At 38.5% G+C, this 26,913-nt stretch overlaps 1 protein-coding gene across 2 annotated transcripts in view; it reads left to right on the forward strand.

Moving 5' to 3' along the window:
* Nucleotides 1-26,224, forward strand: part of REEP3 (receptor accessory protein 3) — a 52,513-nt gene extending 26,289 nt beyond the window's left edge. For both annotated transcript variants that reach the window (XM_085064260.1, XM_085064259.1), the window contains exons 2-8: nucleotides 5,262-5,334; nucleotides 9,526-9,602; nucleotides 10,097-10,217; nucleotides 11,509-11,622; nucleotides 18,750-18,897; nucleotides 21,331-21,482; nucleotides 22,220-26,224. In XM_085064260.1, the coding sequence (XP_084920386.1) occupies nucleotides 5,275-5,334; nucleotides 9,526-9,602; nucleotides 10,097-10,217; nucleotides 11,509-11,622; nucleotides 18,750-18,897; nucleotides 21,331-21,482; nucleotides 22,220-22,276 (729 nt within the window). In that variant the 5' untranslated portion in view covers nucleotides 5,262-5,274 and the 3' untranslated portion in view covers nucleotides 22,277-26,224. The remainder of the gene's footprint in view (nucleotides 1-5,261; nucleotides 5,335-9,525; nucleotides 9,603-10,096; nucleotides 10,218-11,508; nucleotides 11,623-18,749; nucleotides 18,898-21,330; nucleotides 21,483-22,219) is intronic.
* The last annotated feature ends 689 nt before the right edge of the window (nucleotides 26,225-26,913 follow it).

A 26,913-nucleotide genomic window follows, 5' to 3' on the forward strand; every position in this document is an offset into this window, starting at 1 on the left:
AAAGCAAGACAGTGTATCAGGTCCTTATATTCAGTTCCATGGTTTTGTGGAGGTGTGGAGGATTCTTTTGTCCTCCAGCCTGCCACTCACAGGTGTAGGTACATATTCCTATAGCTGCACACAGTGTCTGGCTCTGTATCAGTCGGTGGAGATCCTCAGTCTTTAAGAGTGGACAAATGAGTGTCGTCTCTGTTACAAGATGTGTTAAGGAAAGGGAGCTTAGTGAATGGCATTGCCTTCAAAGCATCTCATACTCAAGGATATTCCTGGATTGCTTTTACTGTTAGGTTAAGGGACACAGTGTTCCTATTTGGCATTTCAGAGGAACAAAAGAATAGTGTGCCAAACACTATTCCATGCTTTAGGCAATTCTTTGGCAATGTGAATAGATGGATGCCTTAAATGCACTGTTGTTTAATAGCTTGGTGTCTGGGGAGTCTGTATGCAAGTAGTCCTTTTGAGTGGTGTAGTCGCTTTTATTTGTGTCTTGGTTTGTTTCATTTGTAATATTTTTTTGAACCTGTGGCTTTAGAGTTGTTTGCTATCCAGGTCAAACATGCTCAGTGCCAGAGCAGTGTGTGTACAGATGACTGATTGTTCAGTTATCAGTCAGATGTGAACTCAGTTGCATTGCTTCATAAATGAGCCTTTCAAACAGTTATTCACTTTAAAGCTATTGAAACTGTAACACCATAGATTATGCGAGAATACAGGCAGTAGTCCATCTAGTAGTAAAATAAAGTAAACCATGTCACACTCAGCTGAAATCTGCTTCCATCTGTGGAAACTGTTTTTGTCTGCTACATTTGTGCAGTGTGCTGATATCCAGTGTGAAATAGAAACCACACTTGTAAAAATAACTCAAGCTTTTAAATTTGAAAAGCCGTAGAATAATTGGGAAAATCGTTGAAGTAGTTGTACAGTCACTGTAGAAACACCAGAGGATGGATGTGCTTATAATGTGTAGCAGTAGGTGTTGCTGACAGCTTTGAGTTTTTTGGAGGTGTGTATCCAAAGAGGAAAAGGACTAGAACACGTGTGGCTCTTGTAGCCATCTGTGTCAGTGTGCCCAGGCTCCTTGCCTCTCGTGTTTTAGGTGTTTCTGCCTCAATCAGCTGCAGTGATCCCTTCTGCCAATATACTGATCTATCTATCCTGCGTACATTGAGGGCAGAAGTGACTTCAGCTACATTCACTGTTGACAAGTTGGCCTTTCTGTAAAATTGCCTGGTAGCTTTAAGGAAGGTTAGAGGCCTTTGCTGGTGTGAAGAAGGCAGTGGAGCTGGAGTTGGCAGCAGCATTGTGCCACACTTTCCATGTCAGCTCTGGCTGTAAGGAGATGAAAACTTCACAGTACTGGTTCCTATTATGACTGACTAAATGTGCTGATGTTTTGTTTTATTCCTATCTACACACTTTTAGTGAACAAATAGAGGTTTTTCTAACACTTCCATTTTATAGCAGTATTGAACACTAATAAGTAATGATATATTGGGTATATATAATGTAATAATAATAGTATTATAGAATGATATATTGTGGTGTTAACCACTCTCCACTCTGCAATTTTAAAGTGATTTCTAGAAAAATTCTTTAAAAGAATAAGTGGTTACTAAAATAGGTGTTTTTCTAACTCCTGATTTTGACTAGTATTGAGTAACTTAAAGATTTTTTTTTTAACACAGGAAAAAATAGGTACATTTATTGTTTGTCTTGTGCTAGTGGTCTCATTTAACTTGAGATCATCTTTAGCTTTGTGGTTGTCTTCCTGTTGCTGTAACAAGCTTTTTGCTTGAAGATGAGTTGTTTCTGAAGAAGTGTTCTCAAAATTCTGTTGTGGCCCCAGTTCATGTTTACAGCAGTTTGAGGATGACATGTATGGAGGATAAATTGCTATTTAAATTTAAAAACACATGGGTTTTTTTCTTTATAGAAGTGATGCTACTTGACAGTAAAGTGAGTGGAAAAGTATAGCTGAAAAATATGTCAAGACTCAAGCTGTTTCCCTTTCAAATGCTTAATTGCAAGGTACATGAGCAGGCTACTAATAGTTATTTAAATAACTTCGGAGTGATATTTTTAGAACTGGGGAGAGGTGCATAGATGACCAGTAACTGGTGGCATATAATTATGCATGTCAGACAGTTGGTGGTAGTTATGGTGTTCAGGAACTTCTTCTGTATCTTCTCTGTGAATTAATAATTTCCACCCTTATAAAGTCTGTTTTATGGGTTAAAGGATTAACAAGGTTCTTCTTATCTCTGGTAGTTATTGGTTATAATTTCAGCCAGAGGAACAAGGGAAGGTGAGAGACATTAGAGCTGGTGAGTTACTGAACAGGACATTCCACAGGGACAAAAATCAAAGGAAGAGCTGTTGTCTATAGAATTTCAACAAAATGAAAGGTGTTTGGTCTCCTATTCCTTCTGTTTCTGGATCTCATGTGAAGTCAGATTTTTAACTTGTGTTGTCAGGGTTTTCTTATAGCTGGAATAAAACCATTTAGGGTTTTTTTTGACTGTTGCTTTTCTTAGAATAAAAGGTCCGTGGATTGCAGCAGAGCTGTATTTATTTGGATAGGCTTCTACAGGTTAGGATGCTGATGTGGAATTCAGGTAGTCTGGACTTGTCAAAGGGCCTTTCAACATGGGAAGTGTAAGCAAGCTTTGCTCCAGTGGAGTAGCAGCTTGCCTATCCCTATGAAAGAGCTCCAGGATCCATCTTCTGTTACCTTCAGTGTAGCACCGACTGTGCAGTTCTGAACGCCAAGATCCCGGGTTGGAAGTGCTGCTGTGGTACACCCATTGTGCTTTTCCATATCAATACTGGCGTCGGTGATCTGCAGTGACTGTCCCTTCCCACCACTGAGGCATCTGATCTTGTGGAGATCTGCTTGAAGTGCCCTTTGGCTCCTCTCTGCTATCAGCTGTTAACAGCTCGTGGATGAGTAAACATCATGCCAGGATTGCACATGAGTCCCAGAAGCTTTGTTCAAATCTTGCCTTGCTTTGTGAAGTGAAAAAGAGCTATACATGATTAACTAGCTTTGACTCTTCCTTGTAATCACAGAATGATTTTTAAATTGTTCTGTATTAAAATACATTTCTTTATCTTAGCACCTTCTTTGCTGTTTTAAGAAAACACAGGGATCAGTGTTAGAGAATTTTCTTTGAGTTTGTAGTTTTTAAATTAAGCAGCAAGTATGTATAGAAGAGGATGGCGATGTAGATACGAGATTGATGTATTTGACTGTGCCCAACTTTGGGCTTCTTAGTACAAGAAAGTTATTAATTTATTTGGGAAAGTTCAGTGGAGGCCATCAAGGTGATCACAGCACATGACTTGTGATGAGTGCCTGAATGAATTGGGCTTGTTCAGCCATAAAACAGAAGACTTTGAGGAGAATTGGTGGGAATCTCATGTAGCTTTCTGGTGGTTATGAGAGCCAGGCCCATTCTCTTGCTCTGCTACTCAGTCAAGAGAGACAATGGTCATAAACGTCTGGTTCTGACTGAATATGACTAAACCTTTTGCACTAAGAGGTTCATTAAGCATTGAAACAGGTTGCCCAGAGGATGTGGAACCTCTTTGGAAGCCTCCAGGACCTGACTGGCTGTAACATTAAGAAGTCTGGTCCAAATCTGATGTTGACTTTGATTTTAGCAGGAAGTTGGACTAGATGGCTTCACAAGACCCTTCCAAACATGAAGGGTTCTGCAATTATGCTTCCATACTTTTTTCAACCCCACTCACTTGCAGCATTTACAGCTTAATTTTAGAACCTCTGCCAGTACTCCCTGCAAGAGGCTTCCTTCCAGGGCTAACCGTGTTCACTAAAGGTGGGGAAGCATTGTCTGTATGGTGTCCGTGATGTTGAAGGAAGTATTTCATCTTTGCTGTTAGCAATTCCATTTTCCCTCCACTTATGTACTATATATTAATTGTTGGGGATGGCTTTAGTACTCTAAATTGGCTTCCAGCCAAGCAGAAGAGTTCTGTCTACGTACCAGAGTGGTGCCTGTGAGATGGTGTATATCAAACTGATTGAATTCAAACCTACATTGTTGTCTTATACTAGCAAAATTCTGTGGTAGCATCATGCAGTCTTCTGCAGCGGCTCTGTAGGTAGAATTACTTATTTAAAGCTACCTGACACAACAATGAAACACCAAATGAATTTACCAGAGTAAATAGCTGAAATTTAATTAAAATCTTCCCAGGTGGACTTTTTAACAAAAACTAAAATATGTGATGCATCTTCCTTTGCCTAAATATAGGAGTTAAATTACTTAAATTACTTAAAAGTTCTAAACTTAAAGGATCTCTGGATATCCCTACAAGTGAGTTTCTTCCATGTAACCACCTAGAGCAAGTTTTAAGTGATGCTGCAGAGATGTAGCCAGACTTTGCTCTAATGGCTGCGTTAGGCCAGATGGAACTGAAGGGCAGGCGATTGCCTGACTTTATGAAGTGTAAGAAGGTGATGAAATAGAAATATGGAGCTCTTGTATTTATCAAGGAGACAGCACTACTGCTGTTCCCTTTCTCGTAAAGGACTGTTCTAGTCTATGGCTGAGACTCTTACTAGAGAGTGCTGTGTTGTAAGAAAGTTGAGTTAGAGCAAATCTTTGTTCTGATGCTGCTTTCTGCATGGATTGCTTGGCGCCCTTTCACCCTGCTCTGCACCTTGCTTTTGAAGAATTTCAGCAGCAATTGGCTGTCTGGGCAAAAGTGGATTAATTCCCCCGTTGCTACCATTTCCAAATGCTGCTGTTGCAGAGTTCTAGCAAAAGGAAGTGAAATTTTGTGATTCACAGTGTTGTCTTGAAATTATTTTTCAAATAATCTTCTGGTAATCTGACAACAGTAGATGATTGTGATTAACTACTGATTGTTTCAGAGGCTCTTCAAGTGTGGTAGTACTGCCAGTGTGGAAACAATCTTCTGGTGAGGACAGGCTGCAGGACTGGTTTTACTTGTTGATGAACCAGAACAACAACTGGTTTTACATTATCTATTGGAAGCAGCCTTACGAAACAGTTTGTTGTCTTCAGGGCATACACCCTTTTCTGTTCCTGTTCTAGTTTTGCCTATCATGAAACTTCCTCCAAGGAGCATATAACGCTGACTTTTTTTTTTTTAATCCTAGATAGCAAGATTTTTTTTATATTGAGTTGGCTACATTGTTCTAATGATGTATTGTCACTGTTTTGTCATGTACCTTATAACAGGTTCTGAAGGCTCTTTCTGTTTTCCAACAGGCTGGTGTTTGGGATGCTGTATCCTGCATATTACTCATACAAAGCTGTGAAGACAAAAAATGTGAAGGAATATGTAAGTCTCATTCCTTTTAATTGTTTAATTACATGCCTCTGCTGACATAGATCTGTGACATTTTCATTATGCAGTAAATCATATTAAAACTTTTACTGTCTTAGTGTTAGATACAACATGTGTGTGAACCTAGTGCTAATCCTATGATTTTGTTTGGAGGGCTAAAGTTAAGGTATCTTAGCCTTTTCATAGTTTTATGCTGAAACATGTCCAGCACACTGTGCTGTATATAGATTTTTTTAAAGAGTATTTTTAACATAAACCCCTAAGTCTTGGCTGCATTTCAGCTAAGTACCAGAAATAATGCACTTTTGGGCAGGGGTAGGAAGAAAGTTTCCTAATTCTGCCGACACTTTTAAGTATAAGCATTGACAAATGGATTCTCAGTGACCACTAGAAGAGCAGCAGCAGTTGAATATTATTGTATGGAGCTCAACAGGGGACTCAAAAATCTACCTTAAAGGGTATTTCTTGTTAATGTATTGTTCCTTAGAGAAGAGAAAAACTGTAGCCATGGAAGGAAAAGATTTGGTTAAGGTGGTGTGGAGAACAGAAACAAAACAGACAGAAGAGAAAGATGGAGAAAAACACAATTATAGTTACTGCAGTTTTGAATTAAGCTATTCAATTATTTACTTGTCAGTGTGAGCAATGATAATCACTAGAATCTTACCCAGCTGCAGTCACAAGGAACTTTAGTCACTGAGCTACTTGACTGTTTTAAGAGACAGCCTGACTTTATTTCAGCAATTAACCTGTCCTGAATCTTGTCCTTAACTTGGCTACCTGTCTCAGGGTGTGGTCAGGGCCATCAGTTCCTCTAACTCAGCAGCCATAGCTGTGACCTAAGGCTCTTGTCACAAGTGTGATGTCTCCACTCTGTACTTGGTTGAAGTTACAGAATTTGGTAGCTGTTGTTCCTCCCCTTGAATGTCTTAATTTAGTCTGATCACTCTATCAAGCCCCCAAAGTGGATATCATAGTTGTACTTATGATTTCTTTGTACAAGCTGATTAGAACTTATTTGTGAGATAGAGCTGGTGCCTGTCAGAGCTAAGCTTATGGGAGAAAAAAATCATCAAAACTAAGAGGAGAATTTTCTTTGTCTCATGCTCATATTATTCTGTCAGGAAAGTCTATAATGCAAGGAATTTATAATCTGCTTTTCTTCCCTGCTCCTTCAGAAGGAGTCCACTGGCGAAGTAGGGGATAGCAGTTTCCATCCAAAATGAAGGAAATCACTTTAAGAGGTTACCATTGCCTCTTGCACTATGTTTCCAAGAAAAAGAGAAGTAATATTTTAGAATGCTGAGCTATTTTGCTCACCTCAGTTGTCCAGTTAGCTATGACTAAGCTGTGTTTCTTGGGCATCTTTACACAGGACCCCTGCTAGTAGGACCTGGAATTGTGTTTTTCCAGCTCTTTTAGTGTGAACCTGTGGTCTTTGAGCAGTGCCAGAACTCGTAGTCACATACAAACTATTCATGGAGCCAAGATGAATAAGACCCATGACAGTGACTTTTTCATTAGCAGGGTATGACAATGATTCATCAGTGAATTACCACTCCATTTATGTTTGGGCTGACTGTCCAGATAGGTCTTAGGGATGATCCATGGCTGTCATTTTCCAAGCTGGGTCATCTTCTTTCACAGTAAAGGGTTTAGATTTAAATGCAGCTTTCCAAATGGCACAGGTCTGCTGCCAGTCACATTATGGTCCAAGCACAGATTCATTTCCAGGATTTTGTGTGGCTCAGGAGCCATCTGTGTTTGAATTGGTACAAGCTTCATAACAGCAAAATATTTCACTCAGCCTCTACTTCCACCACTAAAAATGGCCCAAACAAAAATCACAGACATCTTGACTTGTTTTGTAGGTCATGATGCAGCAAATTGTTGAAAGGTTATTTGTGGGGGGGAAAGGTGTTGTGCTGATCATAGTAATTTAAAAGACTTATGGACTTCAATGCTAGGAGAGTGTTAGAGTCTTTGCCTTTGAGGAGACTTATTTGTTCTTGTAATTGCCCTGGTTTAATGGAGTTGACTAAGATACCTGAAAAGCTTTTTCACTGCATTGCACCAAAGTGCTTGAAATAATTATCTGAGATGTAGTTTACAAGTCTGAACAGACCAGCATTTTTTCTAATCCTGGTTTCAAAATCCTGACTTGAGAGAATGTGCTTCAGCCAGAGCCAACAAGGATGAATTTAACAGTTGGATGGTAGAAAAGAAACCCTCAACAGAATAAACCTGTAATCACTGTTCTAACATGAGAAGTACAACTCAAAGCTTCTGTTACTTGAAGTAGATGACAGTCCTCCGGGTAGTGCAAAATCTGATCTTCAATTTTTCATGTCCTTTTTTCTTTATTGTGGTATGAAAACCCCTCTAAGTCACTCAGGTTCATTTGTCAAGGATACTTGTGTCACCTACTGCATTAGTTGTACTAGAATATGATTTGTGTTTTATAGAATCCTTGCCCAGACCTCAGCAGGACTCCTGGCAGATCTCTTGTGCCCTTCTGCAGGCTGTTTTTTACTGTTCCTAGCAGCCCAGGAGAAATTCTACTTCCACTGTTACTCTTAATTAGATAAATTGAGGTTGATTCAAGAAAGAATAGCTGGAATAAATTATATTGGGGGAAAAGAGAGTCTTGCATGGCATCTTAAAAATTGCATTGCATTATGCTTAAGTTGATGGGGCAAGGTTGGATTAATTTTTATTTTCATTCAGGTGTTGACTCTGGTTCATGGAGCGGTCACCAGTCTAAATATCACATGGCCTGTCAGCAATGACTTCAGCTGTTGTGTACGTTTGTCTTAGTTTATTCAAGCCTGAAATATCTAAATCCTCTGAGAAACTGGAGGATGTTATCACATGACTGAGTTGCTTTTCATACAGAAAAGCATCTAAGACAAATGGGTCTGAAGTTCTGACAGAGGAAGTGGTTTTAAACTATAATGCACATCTATGAAGCAGGCAGCAGTGTATCGTTAGGTTTTGAGTAGTTATTTAGGTCCACTTCAAAAAAGATTGTTTTAAAAATGAAGATTAAATCTGAGCCACATCCTCTGTGGGAAGGTGTGTGTGTGTGTGTGTATATATATTTTCTTTGCTTTTTTCCCTCCTTTTGAAAGAGTACCATGAATTTAGAGCTCAAACTAGTGTCTTAACAATAGTGGTGGTTTTGTTTTATTCTTTGGTGGTTTGAGTTTTTTTTGTTTTCAAATGGTTTTGTGTTGTTGCAGGTTTTTCCTAGCATAGATAGCATTAGAATTTAAAGAACATGTTCAGTTTGTACAAATAATCAGTGGTGGTTTGTAGTGACCCATTTTTTTGGCAGCTGATATCTTAGGGAAGACAAATGCATGGAACTATTTCTGTAGTACTTACTCTGAAAGATGTAATCAGCTTAGGCAACCAAATTTGAACAAATGCTCAAGAAAGATGAGTGATTCCATTAACTGTTATAAAACAAGCTATACTATTTTAAGAGCATTGTCTGATTTCAAAGCAGTGATGTATTGTGTAAAACAAAAAAGTCTATACCTTTAAACCTCTGAAGCAGTAATGTGAGCTTTTTTATTAACAAGAATTTTGTGGTTCTTGGCATCTAAACAGAACTAAAATTTCTATGAAAATGCTTTTTTTGTTGCCTTTCCTCACTGTTAATACCATAACATTAGTTACCCACCTGGAACTTAATGGCAATGTATTGCTGAGTACCACATCCTGTGAAATGAAAGCGAGAACTGCTTCACCAGTGCTGACTTTTGTGTGCATGGTATGAACATATGGTTGAGTGTGGAAGAGAAGGAAATATCCTTTAGTGCAATGGTGGGAACTGGTCTTCATACTTAGGATAATCTACCAGCTCTTTGCAGTGGTTTTTTTCATATCACTAAAGTTTTGTAGAGACAGAATTGATGCTGTGAAACCAGCCCAGGTGAGGTTGTGACCCTGGTGACCCAGCCATTTCTCTTGACTTGTTGCAGCTGCCACCAGTTCTACTTACGAACAGAAATCTTTCAAGGACCTTCACGTCATTTCACCTGACATGTGGTTTACGCAGACTGAGATACTGTTGAATGTCTTGCTTTGACAGCTCTGAACAAACTGTACAGTGTATAGTGTATTATGGGTAAAGGTGAAATCAAAACTCTTACTGAAGGTGGTGTTATTAATTTTCAGGTTCGCTGGATGATGTATTGGATTGTGTTTGCTCTTTATACAGTTACTGAAACCATAACTGACCTAACAGTGTCTTGGTAAGAGCCCTACTTTTTATGAAATCTAGAGGAAATTACCTTTGTTTCCGATGTTTTTTTGATTTGTAATGATTCATTTTGTATTAAGTTGTGCTTGTTGATAGCCCTTTTCACAGGAGAAGATCTTTGGCGCATGGATGAACAACATCTGTTTTCAAGTTTGCTTGAAAACGCTGTCACTAGAAGTAGGGACTACATCACTTTCAGCTTCACTTTAGAAACTGAATAGGGGAATGGAATTCTTAGAAGGATGGCCTAGAATTTTTGTGCAGGAATGTGTAATGCAAAGCAAGTATATTAACTGTTTTCATTTATTGAATGACAGTAGTCCATAAATCTGTAACTCATTTAATTTTTGTCTAATGTAACTTGCATGTGAGGAATCCTATATGCTAACGTAATTGTGGTTTTTGAAAAGATCTCTTCATATTGATCAATTACTGGATTTTCTTACTGCAGTTGTTGATTTTGTGCAACCTTTAACTTGTCTGTAGGTTTCCACTGTACTATGAACTGAAGATAGCTTTTGTTATCTGGCTCCTTTCCCCATATACTAGAGGGGCAAGTTTAATCTACAGAAAATTCCTCCACCCACTGCTTTCTTCTAAAGAAAGGGTAAGAAATAACTTCGCAGATTTTTGATGCCTAATATGGAAACACCATATGCTGAAATAAAAACTGTTGCTAGATACACTCTAAAAGCAGAGCTTGCTAGGCAGCATGAACTTGCACTAGCAGAGGCAACTGCATACGACTGTCCTGTGTCTGTGCTTCTGTTTAACTTGCCTGAGCAGACAAGGTTCTGCTTCCTATTGACATGAGAGCTTGGTGTTCCCTGCTCTACTTGATGCATTCTGAGGAGCCCAGTTGAGTGGAAGTGATGCAGCTTGACTTTACACTGCAAGCACACGTTCAGTACTCTCTGTGCAGAAGTATGAACACAGCTTTAGTCAAAACTATTCATGTTACTGTTTTTCTCCTGCATAACCTGGTAATAGTGCTTGTCAGGATGATTGACATGGATGACATTTTTGGCTTCCTGCCAAGATAACAGGAAAGACTTGTTACTGAGTTTTAAGGGTAGACCAGTCTGCAACAGTAAATACCCAAACATAAAAATAGTGAGAGAATGTTTAAGCTTTAGCCCCAAGTATGACAGTTCTGCTTAGTTATTTTTCAGCGTCCTGTTTGGATGTGTGGAAAGAGTGATTAGCAAAGGTGTGAAGACAAGTACTGAGAAACATCAGACTACAGTAAATAGCATTCCTAAAGGTCAGTGCTAGACTTGGCCTTTAATAGGCAAAGCAGGTAGCTGACAAGTTGCCACTAATTGGAAGAGTAAGGTCATGTTGAGCGCTAAACCGTTTGCAACTTTGTAAGCTAAAGGGATACTTCCCTGTAGTCTGGGAGCTGTTGGGAAGTACCTTACAGACTTTATCTCCAGCTCCAGGCATTTACCAGAGCTGGGGATAAATGCCATGACTGTGTTGTTCTTGGTACTTAAACATGTCAAAGCTCTGACTTCAGAAGTTCTTTGTAAGTCAGCTCTACCTTTCTAGGGAGCTCTCTGGCTTCATCATGTTAGATGATTTCTTGAAGTGCATATTATTTCTTGAAATACTGTTGTCCAACAAGTTAAGCTTATTCTCTGTAAGGAGCTTGATGCAATGGTTCTGAGCTGCACAAAAGGGACCTACTTTTTCTTCTTGTTTGACCAGATATAATCCTTTTTAAAATGAGAGAGTTGTAATGAATGAAACAACTGTATACCAAGACAGTAACTATCCCATTAAGTATTTTCTTAAATCTTTCTTAGCTCTTCTTTATTCATGGAAAAATAATACTGTGGGGTAATGTTGTTCTCTTATGAACAACCTTCTTAAATTTTAATTTGTTTTGCTTTTAGGAGATTGATGAGTACATTGTCCAAGCCAAAGAAAGAGGCTATGAGACCATGGTGAATTTCGGAAGGCAAGGGTTGAATTTGGCAGCAACTGCTGCAGTGACAGCAGCTGTAAAGGTAACTTTCTGTTTGCGTTAATTGCTTTTGACCTTGATATAGAACGGTGTTGTACTGAGGATTTGCCATTCCTAAATTAAAAGATAAATTCTCAAGTTTATTGAAAACCTGGGGCACAAAGGTTTGCAGCCCTCTCCTGCTCCTACTAAGTTTCTTTAGGATGGCTTGTAGTTATTTTTTGGATGATGGGGATGAGTTTGTTTCAAAAGGTACCATACATTTTTCTGTGCAGGCTTTTGGTAAAGATGACCATTTTTTCTTTTCTGTCTCTGTTGTGCTTTCTTGTTGGTAAACAAACTTTTTAAAGGATTTCTGGCTTTTCTGCTGTTTTTCTCCAATCAACCTAAGGTAATGCCACATATGAATTAAGGCATGAAAGACTACTACCATGGATAAAAGTTACCTTGACACAATTAACTTGTTTGCCACTGGTTGAGTGAATTATTAAATTAATACACTAAGCATAAGCTTGCCTATTGGTGTTTAGTGTACACTTGCTTTGTCATGTATTTTCCATTTAATTATGAAGTAATCTATTGTTTTTCCCAGATTACCTTCCTACAAAACCTTATCACCTTCAGCTGAATTTCAGATGGCCCTGGGTATAGGAAGACAAAATACAAGTTTATATGTGAGATTGTAAGCAATTTGTGCACCAGTGAAAGGAGTATATTTCTGACAAACTGTATCCCACCTAACAGTAATTGAAACCAAAAGAGAAAAAAATGTATGGAAAGAAAAAGGCGTATGTCCAAGTGAAATCAGTTTTAAGGATTAATCAAGATTAATTTCCTCCTAGGAATTAATGGAGCCACTGTGCTGATAGTAACAGCACAGAAAACCTGAACACTGTCAGCAGATAACACAAAACAGTGTAGAGATCCCTTGCTGTCAAAGTTGAGTATGTACAGCTGGCATTTAGCTCAAATGCTTGGGCTTCTATGTGAACTTCCTGCATTATAAATCAAAGACATTTCTAAAAGCTACATTTTCACATACTAGTTTAAAAAGCTTTGGAAAAAGAGTCATGTATATCTTGTTTGTTCATTTTCTCTCTTTTGAAAGATACATGAGGGTGGTAGCATTATAACTTTCTGGGTTTAAATATGGTCATAATGAGCCTAAAATACTGAGGAAGTGATTAAATTTGATCACTGTGGTGGTTTTTTTTGTTATTCAAATTCTTATTACTGCCTTGAGACATGAAATAATTTGGAATGCAATGGATTGCACCTCCAAAGCAATGAAAGTATCCAGAGTGAAAATAGGTTGTTTAAACAAACCAGACAAAACCAACAACCAAATGCCCAAAGTGTTCTACTGGGAAAAAAATTAGGAACTATGCTAAATGCTAAAATGCAAATTCTTTGCATTACAGATTTATTACAATGTGCACCTGTAAGGATACTTACGCTTTGTGTGTTCCTCATGTTTGGCTATGGCTAGATATTCCCTTGTTAATTTTTAGGGTGTTACAGAAATATTGTAAAATAAGTAACACAACTATCTCTTCCCACTTTCTTCTGAAATAATGAATAACTTTTTCTGAGATGTCTGTGTTTAGATTTCATTGCTATTCAGCTGTGACTGGCAAGATGCCTGCTCTATTTGTTAAAACTTGTTAAACACACTCATGAATATTTGTACAGAATTAGTTTAGTGCAGATCAGATGATTGGCCAAAACAACCACCACAATACTAAAGACCTAAAATAGACATGATTTTTAAACAGTATGAAAGAGGAGGCTCACTGAAAAAAATCTTTATTTTGGCATGTTAAGCCTCTTGAGTTTGTCATTCCAAAAAGCTGAGCGTGCCTGCTCCATGCAAGCAAATGGACACAATGCATGTGTTCTTCATTTTGTTCCCTGTTTTTCAGGAGTTGGCTGCTGCCTCCAGCAGGTGAAAAGATTATCCCTTCAGCAAGAGCTGGTGGAGCATGGTATAGGATTTCAGGAATGGAATCTTATTAGTGGGATCAGTCTTGATGGGAAAGAGGACACACTTCCATCACCTTTTTTTTTTTTTTTTTTACTTTTTGTTTTTAATAGAGCACACATGCTTATTCTGACATAGCAGATCTCAAATTAGGAGAGGGAAGAACATGTGTGTGAGATTAAACCTATGTCAAAAGACACTAAAGCATCCAAGCAAGCTGCTCATCCTGACTTAAGGAGGGTGGTAAAATTGCTTGGAAACTTGCTGAAATATTTTGACGATCAAATGTGGCAAAGAGTGATTTTCTCCAAGGGTTGTCAAAGGAATAAGGAATTACCATTAAAAGGCTAGTTGGCTCTGTTAGTGAGGTTGGAGCAGTCAGCCAGGTCAGTCTACCGAAATTTGATGTACATTTAAGCCTGCTCCCCTGTAGTTAAATTGAAATGTATTTGGCAGGAATAGTGGCTTATAGCTTACATTCTTATACTGATATTTTTAGCTGGTACTAGTTACCCACTGTTCAAATAAAATGTGGTGTTTCAAAACCTGGTAAATAGCATACGTTAGCAAAATAAATTGTGTTAAATTAGCCTGTCAGAAAACAAAAGTTTGTAAAATCCTGATTTCAGGAGACTTAGAGATGAAAGACAGTCTGTGCTGAATTTTTGTATATCAAAGGAAATTCTTATTAGTAAAAACAGATACATGATGCCTCAACAGCTCAGTATTATATGGATTTGGGGAAATTATATCCCCAAATCTTAAGTTCCACTGGTAGATCTTGTATTTTGATGCATTTGCTTTTTAGATCTTCTGAGATGATAGTTATCTGTATGTTTCAATTTCTGCCAACCCACGAATTCTGATTTCTTGAGCTACTAGTGAAAACTGGTCTATTTATCACTATGAGTAGGGTGGCTGCTAATTAAGCTGTGAAATACTCTGTCCTTCTTTATGAGGTCACACAAATAGTGTTAATTTCTAAAGTATAGGTGGTGGTGATAATATGTTTTGAGGGCTGTGTTTTCTGAATGCCTTCAAGTCATCCTGAACATGCTGCCTTTTTGGTGGTTGAATATTGTTTTCCTGGCCTTGCTCAGACTTCCCTTCTCCCCGCTCAGGGCATGGCAGAGGAAGGAGATATCTTGCAGCCAGCTGTGGCACACAGCCAGTATCACTATGGGGAGCAGCACTGCTTTCATCCTCCTCCCTGCTGAGACTGCCTGGCATGCTGCAGAGGTCATTCACGGGACAGCAGTCCCTCTCCAGGTTGAGAGAGAACAGAAGTCATTCCCTGTCAGCTGGGATCGGATCAGGGAGAGAACAGCTGAGAATGTGGGTGCTGCACACTGCAGAGTCCATTGAGAACTTGTCCAGGGAAGGCAGGCAGCTTCAGTCAGTGATCCTGGCCACTGAGGGGTGCAAGTCCAATTGAAACAACAATTTGTCCCTGAGGCAGACCGTGTGGTGTTTGTTTATGGCAACTTCCCTGGGTTAAGCACATAGAATGTAAAAATACATGCTCAATCACAGGATAGACAGTGGCATTTCGTATGGGGGTCAGCTGATGAGACTGCATACTAATAGCTTACTAGAGGCTGAGTAGTGGTGGAAGGAGACCCTTAAATAGGCTATATTTGTAAAAAAAGTATTTAAAATTTATTGCACCTTAAACTGGTGTTTTACATTGGTCACTGCTAACGCATGTGGACTCTGAAAAATGTGTAGTATATTTTAGGAAATGCTATCAAATAACGAAGCAAAATCATTCTTTAAGACTTGCATTTTGTTTAAGAAAACAGACTTTACAGCTCATCTATTCAACATTTGCTTACATAGGAATTTTAGCGCTGACATTGTTCTGTGATTAATTTTTTTATTTTTCCATTGTAATGGAATTGTGGCATTGTAATTGTAAATGTATGTGTCTCAATTTTTTGTGCTGTAATGTAGTTGCCAGCCTCTGAGCTGGATGCAGCCCAGTGTATTCTTTTCTCAGCTGTAGGAGCTGTTGACATAATGGGCCACCAGTGGTAACTGTTCTGCCCTCTTCTCCTGAGCAGCATCTTGGGGTGTGTATGTCTGGGGAGAGGTGGTGGCTGCTGCCATGTCCACAGCATGGGAGTGGAAGCAGGAGATCTCCTTCAGCTCCACCTACAGTTGGATTGCTCTGCCTTCAGGTTTTAGTACAAACATGATGCATTCAAGCTGTGGGTTGTAACTCTCTGAACTTTCAAACAAAATATCAAAGCTCTTAAAGCATTATTATTCTAAATGTGAATGTTACTCTCACATTTCCTGTAGTGGAAGGTATTTAATCTCACATTTCCTGCAATAGGAAGGAGTTTAATATTTTTCAATCAGCCTTTTATCCTGAACTGATAGTTATCCAGATCCTCACAGAATGCTTTGTTTCAGCAGAAAGCAATTAACTGCTGCTTTTGGGCATGGGGGTGGAAGAATCTTCTTAAGTCTTAAATGCAGTGTGAGCACAGTGATATGCACACCCATACAGAAAACCTTCAAATTTGTCCTTCAGTCTATGCAGTGGAGTGAAGTAAAAATCAGTCTTGATTTGGCTAGACTGGATCTTTCCAGGGATGGGATGGAGACTGGGGACACTGTGGGGAGTACCTGCATGGGATTAGCATGTGTGATGGTGACTGTCCAGCACAGCAGTGGTTGTGCAGCCCCCATTCCTACTGTGACTCTCAGGCATGTGTGCTGCATCTTTTATTTATGTATATATCCTTTCAAACTTCTCAATGTTTTCTGTGTGTAACTTGAGTAAAATTTTCCATCTTGGCAAGTAGTTTTGGAATGAAGGGCCCATTGTATAAATCTGTTAGGTCCTCCCTGAATGAGGCAGTGCTCCACAGGAGCTCCAGCTCAACCGTGCAGTTTGGTTAAGGGCACAATGTTATTTTATGGCACATACTTGACTTTTTTTCCCCTTTGAAAAACAAAATTCTGTATCCAAAAGTTGCACTGGAAAAGGGCTGAATGTTTAGAGCTTGGATCTAGTCCTCTGTCTACAGTGGAATAAGAAATACAGGCTTGTAATAAGAACTCTTAGTATGTTAGTTGTTATAATCTTAACTGCATTATCCTGTACAATTTCCAAATGTCTTTTTGTCATATCACATGATGAATGAACTTGCTGGGCAACTGTTATGCAAGTGTGTCTTTCTGTACTTCTGCTGCTGGCCAAAATCAGCTTCTGTCACTATTTTAAGTAGCCTCTGGTCACACTTGGTGAGTGGAGTTGTGCTGAATTTGTATGGGTTTTGCTGAGAACCAGCTAGGTCCATTTTATGTATTCATCAGTGTTCAGTGACTGAGACTTGAGTCCTGTTCAACCTGTTCAAGCATTGGACACAGACTGATGAACAATCTTGTGTGCTACAGCAGATACTGTAAGCTAATACTTTCCAAAAGAAGCATTTTTCTCCAGTTATCTTTGCCATGTCCTAGCAGCTGATAAAGTTCTCAGGCATAGCTGGTCCCTGAAGCAGTTTAATCAAAATGCTTTTCAGTGCAACAAGTGGAATAGTGGAAGGGCAGGATTTTTCCTGCCTTAGGAGGAATCTTGGGAGACCTGCCTTAAGTAAACTATTTTGGGGAATAAACTTCACTTCAGGATTTCTAGTCTTTAATACAGACACTGTACAGTGTCCCTAGTCCATTTTAATTCAAAGGGAATTGAGTTTCTGAGAACTTTGGGTCATCCTACAAGTATCTAGGAAGAGACAGAAAAGTTAAGGCTTCTACTTCTCTCATAAGAAACGTTTTCTTTGTTATTTTTTGGTGGCAATGCATGAGTGGTGGGGTTAGAGTTAGTACAGGTTTTTTGTGCTTGAGTAGCATGCTGTCCACTGTCTTCATTTTATGTGCTGTACTAATGAGTAGTCATTAGAAAATCAATGTTAGGTTTCAGCCACATTTCCCCCTGCCCTGTGGTACCCATGCAAACCTAAGGAGCTTAATTCAACTGTCTCTTTGCTTTACATGGCTATTTTTAACATGGAATAATTCAGTGTGCTGGTCTACCACGTGCAAGCAGTTGTTGTCATGAGAGTGGGAACAAATGGCTGTGGCCAGCAGTGCCAGAACTGCCTTCTTCTGCTGCTGTTGCAGAGGAAGGTGTATGGAATTGTACCCAGATTTCTGTTCCTGCTAGCTAACAAAATGTTGGAATGAAGACTTTTACTTAAAAGCTTTATTTGTAAGAATGAACCAAGTCTTTCACACTTGCTTGAAGTAGGATTCGCACACAGGCTTGTCAACCTTTCCCTGAAATGGTTATTTTTTGCCTTATGCCAGAGAGAGAAGAGTTAAATGCTATTTTAACATGACTATGAATTCGTTTTCTCATGGTCTTATTTTAGTTGCTTATGCAATAAATTGATCTTTAATGCTTTAATAATCTGATGTAAGATTACAGAACTGCTGGATGACCTTTCTTTCCAACAGGGAAATATCTATATGTTCCATATAGAAGAGATATGAAGATAATTGGAGAATGAATACTCATGTTAATGTGTGATTAACTGTTCTCCTGTGCAGCATTAGATTTTGGGTTGGTAGTATGTGAGTAAAGCTGTATTTGTAAGAGGACCTGCTAGCCTGGTGAGTCCAGGCAGGACCCCTTTGGTTTGTGGTTTCAAGTTTCTGTCAACTAGAGCAGCTTTTGTAGTGCTGCCAGTTATTTGAGTTAATGTTAGAGTATATTTTTAACACGTATCCTTACACATATTGATTTTTGTGGAAGGTAAAATGTAAAACAGCAAAATACTATCTTCAACCATACTCTTTAAAGTTGAAGTGTTAATCTCACTGTCATGCTGCCTTGAACTGCCATGTTTGAAGTGAATGAAGCATTTCTGATGTGTGTTTATTTTAAACAGTTGCCCTCACCCAAGAAACTTTTATTTGCTCAGATTCAAGGAGTGGAAATGCAGCATTTGTTATTAAACTGCTAATTTGTGTGTAACTTTGTCATCTGGGAGCAATCTACAGTTAAGCTTGGGTAAAAGCAATTCCTAAAGCAAATGTAAAGCTACTGCATGCCTATGTTCCATGTGTTTTGTTGTGCAGCAAGGAAGCATGGGCTTAAACATCTTAATCTGGGCTGAGCAGCAAAGTTAAACCTCTGCCTTGTTTTCAAAGGTATTGTTGTTGTATTTCAGAGCCAAGGTGCAATAACTGAGAAACTGAGGAGTTTCAGCATGCATGATTTGACTACTATACAAGGAGATGAGCCTGTAGGACAGAGACCTTATCAGACATTGCCAGAAGCTAAAAAGAAAACCAGAGCCTCTGCAAGTGAATCTTCAGGTATGTAACTAATTTTTTTTCTAGCTAAAAGAACAATTCACCCAAAGCAAAAGTGGGAGAGCAGGAATACATTTACCCTATTTCTCAGTGGACAAGGCCTCAAAGAATTCCAGTATACTTAAATAAAGTACCCTCAAGCAAAGTAAATTATGATAGTTAAGCAATCTTTCCTGAATTACTTTTTTCTCACAGCAACTCTGTGTAATCCTACTGTACTCATTACTCCTGTCCTTGCCAATTGGCAACAAGAATTTATTACCAAAGTAAAGCTCAATTGGAAGTCAAAAAGTACATTACTGAGTGGTGATTCTGTGACAAATGTACATAAATTACACATGAAAATGTATGGGAGCTCAGTAAATGGAAGAGAAAATTCATAGAAATGAATTCACTAGGTCTGTAGTAATAGATCAATATGTAAAATCGTGTATGGTGATTGGAATAATGAAGGCATCAAGTTGTCATAATGGACAGATGCACATCAACACTCAGAAGATGGTGTGTGTGGTGACCAATATATGGTTTTGTTCAGAGACACTATTATTTTATTATTCTATTACATGTGTTGTTACTGTCATCATCACTTTGCTCTTGAACCTGTGATGCTTAAAGGAGGATTTTTCTGGAAATGTGGCAACTGCATGTTTTTAAATGATGAGGCTACAATGTAAAGGAGCTGCTATTTCCCACAAAAGAAGTAGATCTGGGCTATTTTCACCTGAGCCTGCCATTCCTTCTCATCCCTCCATTTTGGGGAGGCATAGCACTTGTGTGGTACAAAGAATTCCATGAATTTGGTGGTAGCACATGATGTTGCTAAGGAATAGAGGGCCAGCTGAAGGGCCCTAACCTGAATTGCACATTGTTCCCAGAATGTATCCTGTGCAGGGCAGTGTGCACTGGAGCTTCTGGCTGCACAGAAAGCCAAGAATTCATGAGGAGCTCCACTAGAGATGATGTCACTGCGACCCTTGTGCAGGGGCTGTTCCTCAGTAAGAGAGCATTACTTAGCTATCTGAAATAGCTTGAAAATGCTCTATATTGATTTCTTTTTTAAAAAACTGCTTCAGTTTATACTGTATAAATCCTTACTGATTGTGAGATTCAATCTCAAATTCAAAAAGGTTTCTTACAGCTAGATTAACTTACTTGTTTCTGCTCCTCAACCCAAATCTAGCATATACCTCTCCTATTTTCTTTGAGTTTTCTTCACCATTAGCAACTTAAAGATCAGAAGTACACATAGGTTTAGGAACCCTCGTAGCAATATTCTGTTTTGCATAGCAGGCTTTTATTTTTTGTGGTCTGAGTTCGGACTTTTGTGCAAATGGGTTGAAAAGGCCTAGCTGTAGGATGTGGATCATAGGATGATGCTGAGCTGGCAGTGTGCTTGCTGTGAAAAAGGCAGATGGGATGCCGATGCATCAGGTGTTTCACACAGAGACAAGGAAGTACTGGTGTGACTGCAAACATCCCTAATCAGAAACTGAGAAGCAGATGTGATTCAAGTGTTTTGTATTGAAAAAGATGAAACTATCTGATGCAGAGATGTGTTGTCTCTTAAATGGCAGAAGAGAATGACAGAATCTCTGCCTCAAGTAGCTGTTTAGATGATGTGATTCTAATTTCTAGGAAAAAAAAAGAGGGAAAAAAATCTAGCTAAGCCTAAGTAAAATATTGGCTTAAGATGAAATGTACACAGGTCGTTAACAAAGTTGGGGTTGAAGTTCTAAAAGGTGTTCCTGAGTGTTAGAGCCTGTAGGTTCTGGGATAAAAGGAGAATTTGGCAGAGGAAGGAACCGGACTGGGATTGGGAGCTTTGTGATAGGTCTGTGATGGGGATTTGGGGCTGTTGGACCCCAAGGAACTTTTTGTGATATTTTTTTTTAAGCAGTTTGTGCCCTCTAGTGAGAGTCCTGGGTAATAATTTTGGTCCTGGTTTTGCAGGATGTTAACAACCCTTAACACTACTTTGGTGTGTTAACCATCTGAAAGGAGCTTTAGTGTTAAATGTGCAGGAAAGGGATGAGGGTATGAAGAAAGATCCTATGAATCAGTCATGGAATGGTTTGGATTGAAAGGAACCTTTTAAAGGTTTATCTAAGTGTAACCTCTCTCTCATGTGGTTTGTGTTCAGAAATCTTAAGTAGTTCTTAAGATGACCACTGAGGTGTTTGCAGTTCAGTGTAAAGCAGAAGATGGCAGCAGATGTGTGGTTTCAGTTTTGACAACTGAAGAATCACTGCATTATGTACCTGTGGAGCCAAGTGGTAGGATTAGAAGTACTAAGATCCTGGCAGACTAGATGTTTCCCTGTTCTGAAATGAGCACGCCATTTAAAAGAATAAATCATGTGTGTTAAGGATGTAGCTCACAGCTTTCTTAGAAATCTAAAAGTTACAATTACTTCCTTTTATGCGTTTTTTAAAAAAGGTTACAAAACTCCGCTGGAAAAAAATCCTGGAGATGATCAAACAGAGGAAGAGATGGAGGGGACACATTCAGAGGATGAAATGTTTGCTCAGAGAGGCCTTCGAAGAACTCAGAGCATGAAATCTGTGAAAACTGTTAAAGGCCGTAAAGAGGCAAGTATAATCCTGGTTAATTGGGTTTGTTTTTTCAGTGTACTGTGGCATTTTTCATAGTGTAGAAATCTATTTTATTTCTTCATCTGGGAGGGGTTGTTAACAATAACAGTAGTAAAATGCTAAATGGGGAAGGAAGTATGTGATAACAATATCTAAGTTTGGAGTGTTTAGGGGAAATACATGAATGAAATGAACTAAGCAAGAAACAAGAGAGGAGAGGAAATGAAACAGACTCTGTGCTTGTAATGCTAATTCTGGCACCACTAAGCCCAGATTTCAGGAAGTGCTCACCTTGAAAGGGGTATGGATAGCAATACGATCATCTGCATGTTGTGCACACTTAAACATGTGCTGTTTAAGAGGTAAGGAATATTCAGGATTTTTTAGTTCCCATAGACAGACGGCCTGATTCTTTTTAGTCTACAAAGAGAATATGCTAGGTAGGGTTCAATGCCCTTTGTATGTGCGTGTCACAAAATATAAAGATATGTCAGGGTAAGTCTCTGTGGAGTCTCATAAAAGTTTTTGAGTCATTCTAGGACAACAATTGATACTTATTCTTCTTGCCCAATTCTGTTGAAACTTAAGCTTATTCAGTCATAGGTAGATTCTCTTAGTGAAACTAGAGTGTCCAAAGCACATCGAAAGACATTTGCTAAATAGGATTAGTGGGGAGGTAAATAATATTTCTGCTTGGTGTGATTCAACTATTATAATTTCATTTTTCCTCTCAGATACGATATGGATCACTGAAATACAGAGTGAAGAAGAGACCCGTTGTATACTTCTAAGTGTACTGCACAATGCCTGCAAAAGAAACTGCTGTATTATAATAACTTGAATTCAAGTGTTAAAAGATCTGTGTACAATTCCTAGAATGAGTCTGTATGAGTAGATATGGTAGGACTTGGTTTTGTGAGCCTAAATGATCAGATAAAGTATTACTCTGTTTTTCTATGATTGCTTATTGTGTAGATTTAAATCTGGAAAAGTTACAGCATGAATTTCAGCACTCCTTAAAAGGGAGTTAAGTGAGTTACAGGAAACACTATTTTGCCAGGGGTATTGAACAGACTGAAATAATTGCAACAGACTGAAATAATTGAACTCTAATTGAATTAGCAGAAGTTGTAAGTATCTAGAGCTTGTGAAAATGGAACCATAGTGTCCCCAAGTTTACATGGAAAAATAGATATACTTGAAATATTTTTCTGAATTACAATTCCTGAAAAGGCCTTTGTGTAATTTTTAAATGTACAGTTTAAAGGATAGTGGATGATGGTGGGAAAGAAAAAGGAAAGATGAGGTAGATAGGATACATCCTTAACATTATCATCTTAAATCATATTGCCAAGCCTAACAAATTTATATAACACTAATGGGTGCAAACTGGGGGTACATTTAGCACTTTATGCAAAACTGTACAGTTTTGCACACTCTTAATGATTTACAACTGCACATGTCATTTTAGTGACTTGCTAGATAGGTTAGAGTTACACTCTGAATGCCAGCAATTCTTGTATTTCATGATCTCTTTAAAATTTATCCTGTTTGCTTAAGTACACTTAGGATGCTGTAGATATTTGCTACTAACCATATTATCAGGTGCCTTTCTGTGTATTATAGAGCTGTGTGGGTTTTGTCTGTGTGTGTGGTTTTTGGGGGGTTTTGGGGTTTTTTGTTTGTGAGGTTGGTTGTGTTTTGTCTGTGTCTGTCTTCCTCCATCGAAAGAGATGTAACAAGATTTAAGTCCTGTATTGGTTGAAATTGTGGTAAGTAAAACTTGTAGCAATTCCAGTGATAGGCCTCAGGGATCTGATCAGCCCATGAGCTGTGTGTTAAAGTCATGCTGCCAGAAAGGCATGTATGATAGGTTAGTCAGGCCCTGGTTTGGTTTTGCTCCGCATTGCTTTAACAATGAATATGTGTGTATGTATATGTACTTCAGAACATGTATGTGTGTATATTTCATTTCGTATGTGGACTCTAAAATGGTCTGTGTAGAACCTTCTTTTATGGCTAAAGTTATTACTAAAATATTTGGATATATATATAGCTTCTTCTAAAAGTCTAGTTGGTTTAGTCAGTCATTTTATAACCTAGAGTCCCATGGCATATCTGCACAGATGTTGATTTTGAAATGTCTTTCAAGGCAGTGACTTGTCAAAATTACTTTTTTAGGTCACATTTGGTACTATTTTCTGCAGTTCTGAGAATTAGGCTGATTTTAGTTTTCCATGTGACTGTATTTCTACTGTGCATTCAGAGAAATGCACAGTAAAACCCACTTTTTGCAGGTAGTATTTTATTAGTATCCTTGGGAGAGACCTTGTTACTTCCCTTGAATAGAAAATGGCATGTGATTCTGCTCATCCTTGGATCTCTGACTTCAATCCTTAGACCTTCCCCTAGGTATTGACAGTCATCTGCATGTCTACTGCAGAGTTTTTAAACATATTCCTGAGGCTTGGGCCTGCTGTAGTTCTTTTTCTGTTACAGCCAGAATTCACTGCTGATAAGCCCTTGATGGTCTGCTGGCTCAGACTGGTATTCAAAGAAGTCTTCTGCAGACTCAGGCCAGAGTTTGAGTTCTGTGGGTACAAATGCAGCTGGTCTGTGTTGGTGTTGTTACTCCTTGGCTGTGGGAGGTGGCTGCAAGCCCTGTGCAAAGCTGTGCTCAAATGCAACAGCACTTTCAGCATCTCTGAGGAACCTCAGTGCTTTAGTGAGAAGTCTCAGCAGGCCATGTGTGATTAAAAGGCTAAAGCTTGTATTACTTTACTCGAAGTTTGATACCAGAAGACAGGAAGGCCGCTTTCTCCCAGATGAGTACAGTGCAAAAATCCCTTCCCCTAAACAAAACTGCACCTTGTTATCTATGCAGCTTTTCTAAGGAGCTGTGGGTAGGGGGTGATCACAAAGGCAGCTTCCCTCAGGGTGTGGGACTTCTGTCCCAGAAATGTTTGTGTTTCTCATCTGTTTCCCTGAGTGTAGGGAGAGGCCTATGTGTGTGTTAAGGTATGTAAGACATTAAGGAAGCCCAGGCTTTGGCATTTGCCTCTCGCCCTTCTCTGAAAAGTAGACTAACCTGAGCCTGGGCTGGAATGTCTAACTCATACTGTCCAGTTGAGCACTTGCTGCCACATTCTGCTGTAATTCATCATGCTTGTTTTATCAGCAAGCATGGCAAAAAAAAAAAACAAAACATCTTCCTAAAAATAATAATCCTGCATGAAGGAGTAGGGTAAGCCCTTCTCTCAGAATTACAGTTCCTGTTACAGGTTCATGTAGATCCTATTTTGGGGCTTGTGTTTTTAACACATTTCCAGGGCTAGAGATCATTGGAGTATTTTAGGCTCTACCACACTCCTGTCAGGAAGTTGCTTTATGTGTCTCTATGTACCTGAGGCTGTAACTTCTGGCAGACTTAACTTGCTAACTTGGTAGTGACAAAGGCTAAATAAATCCTCCTCTCTCTGGACCTTGCATGGAATTAGGAAAAATGACAGTATTACTCATTCATTACTGTTTGCATATAAATGTGCTTCTTTTGTCTCAGATCTTACATCATCAAGCTTCCAATGTCTTCCTAGCTGCTCTCTTCAGTGTAATAGCCAACTATAAAATTATTTTCTTGCCAGCCTGATTTTGCTCTTTGAATTCATACTTTAAACTGGTTCACTGGATTATCTTTGTTTCTTCTTACTGTTCATTGTTAGCTGATGCTTGTCAAGCACAATGGCATGATTAGCTTTCATCGCAGTATGTAGTTCTCTCTGCTTGCTGAATTTAGTTTGGTTTTAAAACACTGTACCATCTTTTAAACTTTGGTTACAAGGAATTTTCAAACTTTTCTTGCCTTAGCAACTGCAGAAGTCATCTGTCTAGCTCTTTCCAGGAAAACTTCTTGAAAAAATGTTAAAAATCAGTGTTTAACTTAACATTCTTTTTGGTTTTGGAATGTAAAATGTAGTTAATGTCAAATTATCTAATCTTCTGAACAAAGTGTTTCCTGAGAACTGACTGACTGCTACCAACAGGACTGCTAATGTAGTTAAACAAAACTTAGGTATTAAAAGTGCTATGAAAGAGTATATGTATTTCTGTTTAAATCATATCAAGGTTTCAAGGCCTTTCCAAAATAAATCTGAACTGACTCAAATTTCTTAGCAAGAGCCTACTGTACTTGTTAAAATACCCAGTTTGAGATGAGGATTAAATTGATGGCCTCAGCTGCAAATAAGCGTAGGCTGGACTTTGATTACAATGTAATTGCCAATATAACTGATTCCTTTGGTATGTGAAAGTAACTGAATAATATCCATCATCCATTTTACAAACTATAATGTATTTCAAAATAGAAGATAATTTGGTAAACAGAATGGTGGAGAAAATGCTGGATGCATTTAACATGCTGTTCATTATAAAAATGTGTTGTATTTTTGGTGTTGCTTTCATTAATGGGAAGTTGGTATTTTAAAGTATTTTTTCTACAAAAATATATTTGCAAAGGCAATACTTTAACATTTTTCAAGAACTTGTATTTTTAAATGCTAGAAACCAGAGACTATACATTTGGACTGAAGGTAGTAGCTTTAAAAAAATGCAATGTAAGCTTTAATTTTTATATTGTAATAATACCTTGCTGTCAACTTGTTTACATATTTGTAGGACGGAAAGCTTCATTATGCATTGACTTATCTTGATGCTATCTTTAATAAATGCTGCTTTGAGCAGGATGCAGTGGATGTTTTATTACCTGAATTACTATTAACAAACTAGTCACTATGTCATCTGTATTCTGTTGTTTATTATAATAGTTCCAGCATGAAAACAACCTATCTGAACTTTGGAGAGACTTAAAACTCTCTGAAGTATGACTAAACTGCCCTTGAGGTTCTGTCACGAAGTCTGAGACTTATTTAGGCTGAAATGAAATATGCCCTGCTACAGGCAACTTAAAAATACTGTAGTGTCACCTATTTTGATTAGGTGTTGGGTTCAGAGTAAATTAAAATTGAGATGTTTAGTGTCCCAAAAGAATGTAGCTTTCTGGGGAACTGTTGGACAGCAAACTGATTTTTTTTATTCCCCAGAGTTCTTCTGGTAGTCCTGAGAAGGAGGTGAATAGGTGACCTTGGCCTTTGTCTTCTTCAAACCTCCTCTCAAGTCAACTGTTAATACCCCTACCAACACCCAAGAAAAAAAAATCAGTAATGACATTTTTCTGGGCCTGGTTTGCAAGGCTTCCTGACTTACTGCCTCAAAGAAAAGAATTTCTTGATATGGTTAATTGAGGAGAAAGACTAAAAAGACAGTAGCAATAAATTGGCTTTAAGCACTATGAAAATCCATCCCAGAAGCACAGACTGACTGTTAAGGGACCTTGCAGTGATTCAGTTCCTGATGTCAGAGCAGTTGATGCAGT

The sequence above is a fragment of the Lichenostomus cassidix genome, chromosome 6 (assembly GCF_008360975.1).
Source record: "Lichenostomus cassidix isolate B80296 chromosome 6, HeHo_3.0, whole genome shotgun sequence".
In the NCBI taxonomy this organism is placed as follows: Eukaryota; Metazoa; Chordata; class Aves; order Passeriformes; family Meliphagidae; genus Lichenostomus; species Lichenostomus cassidix.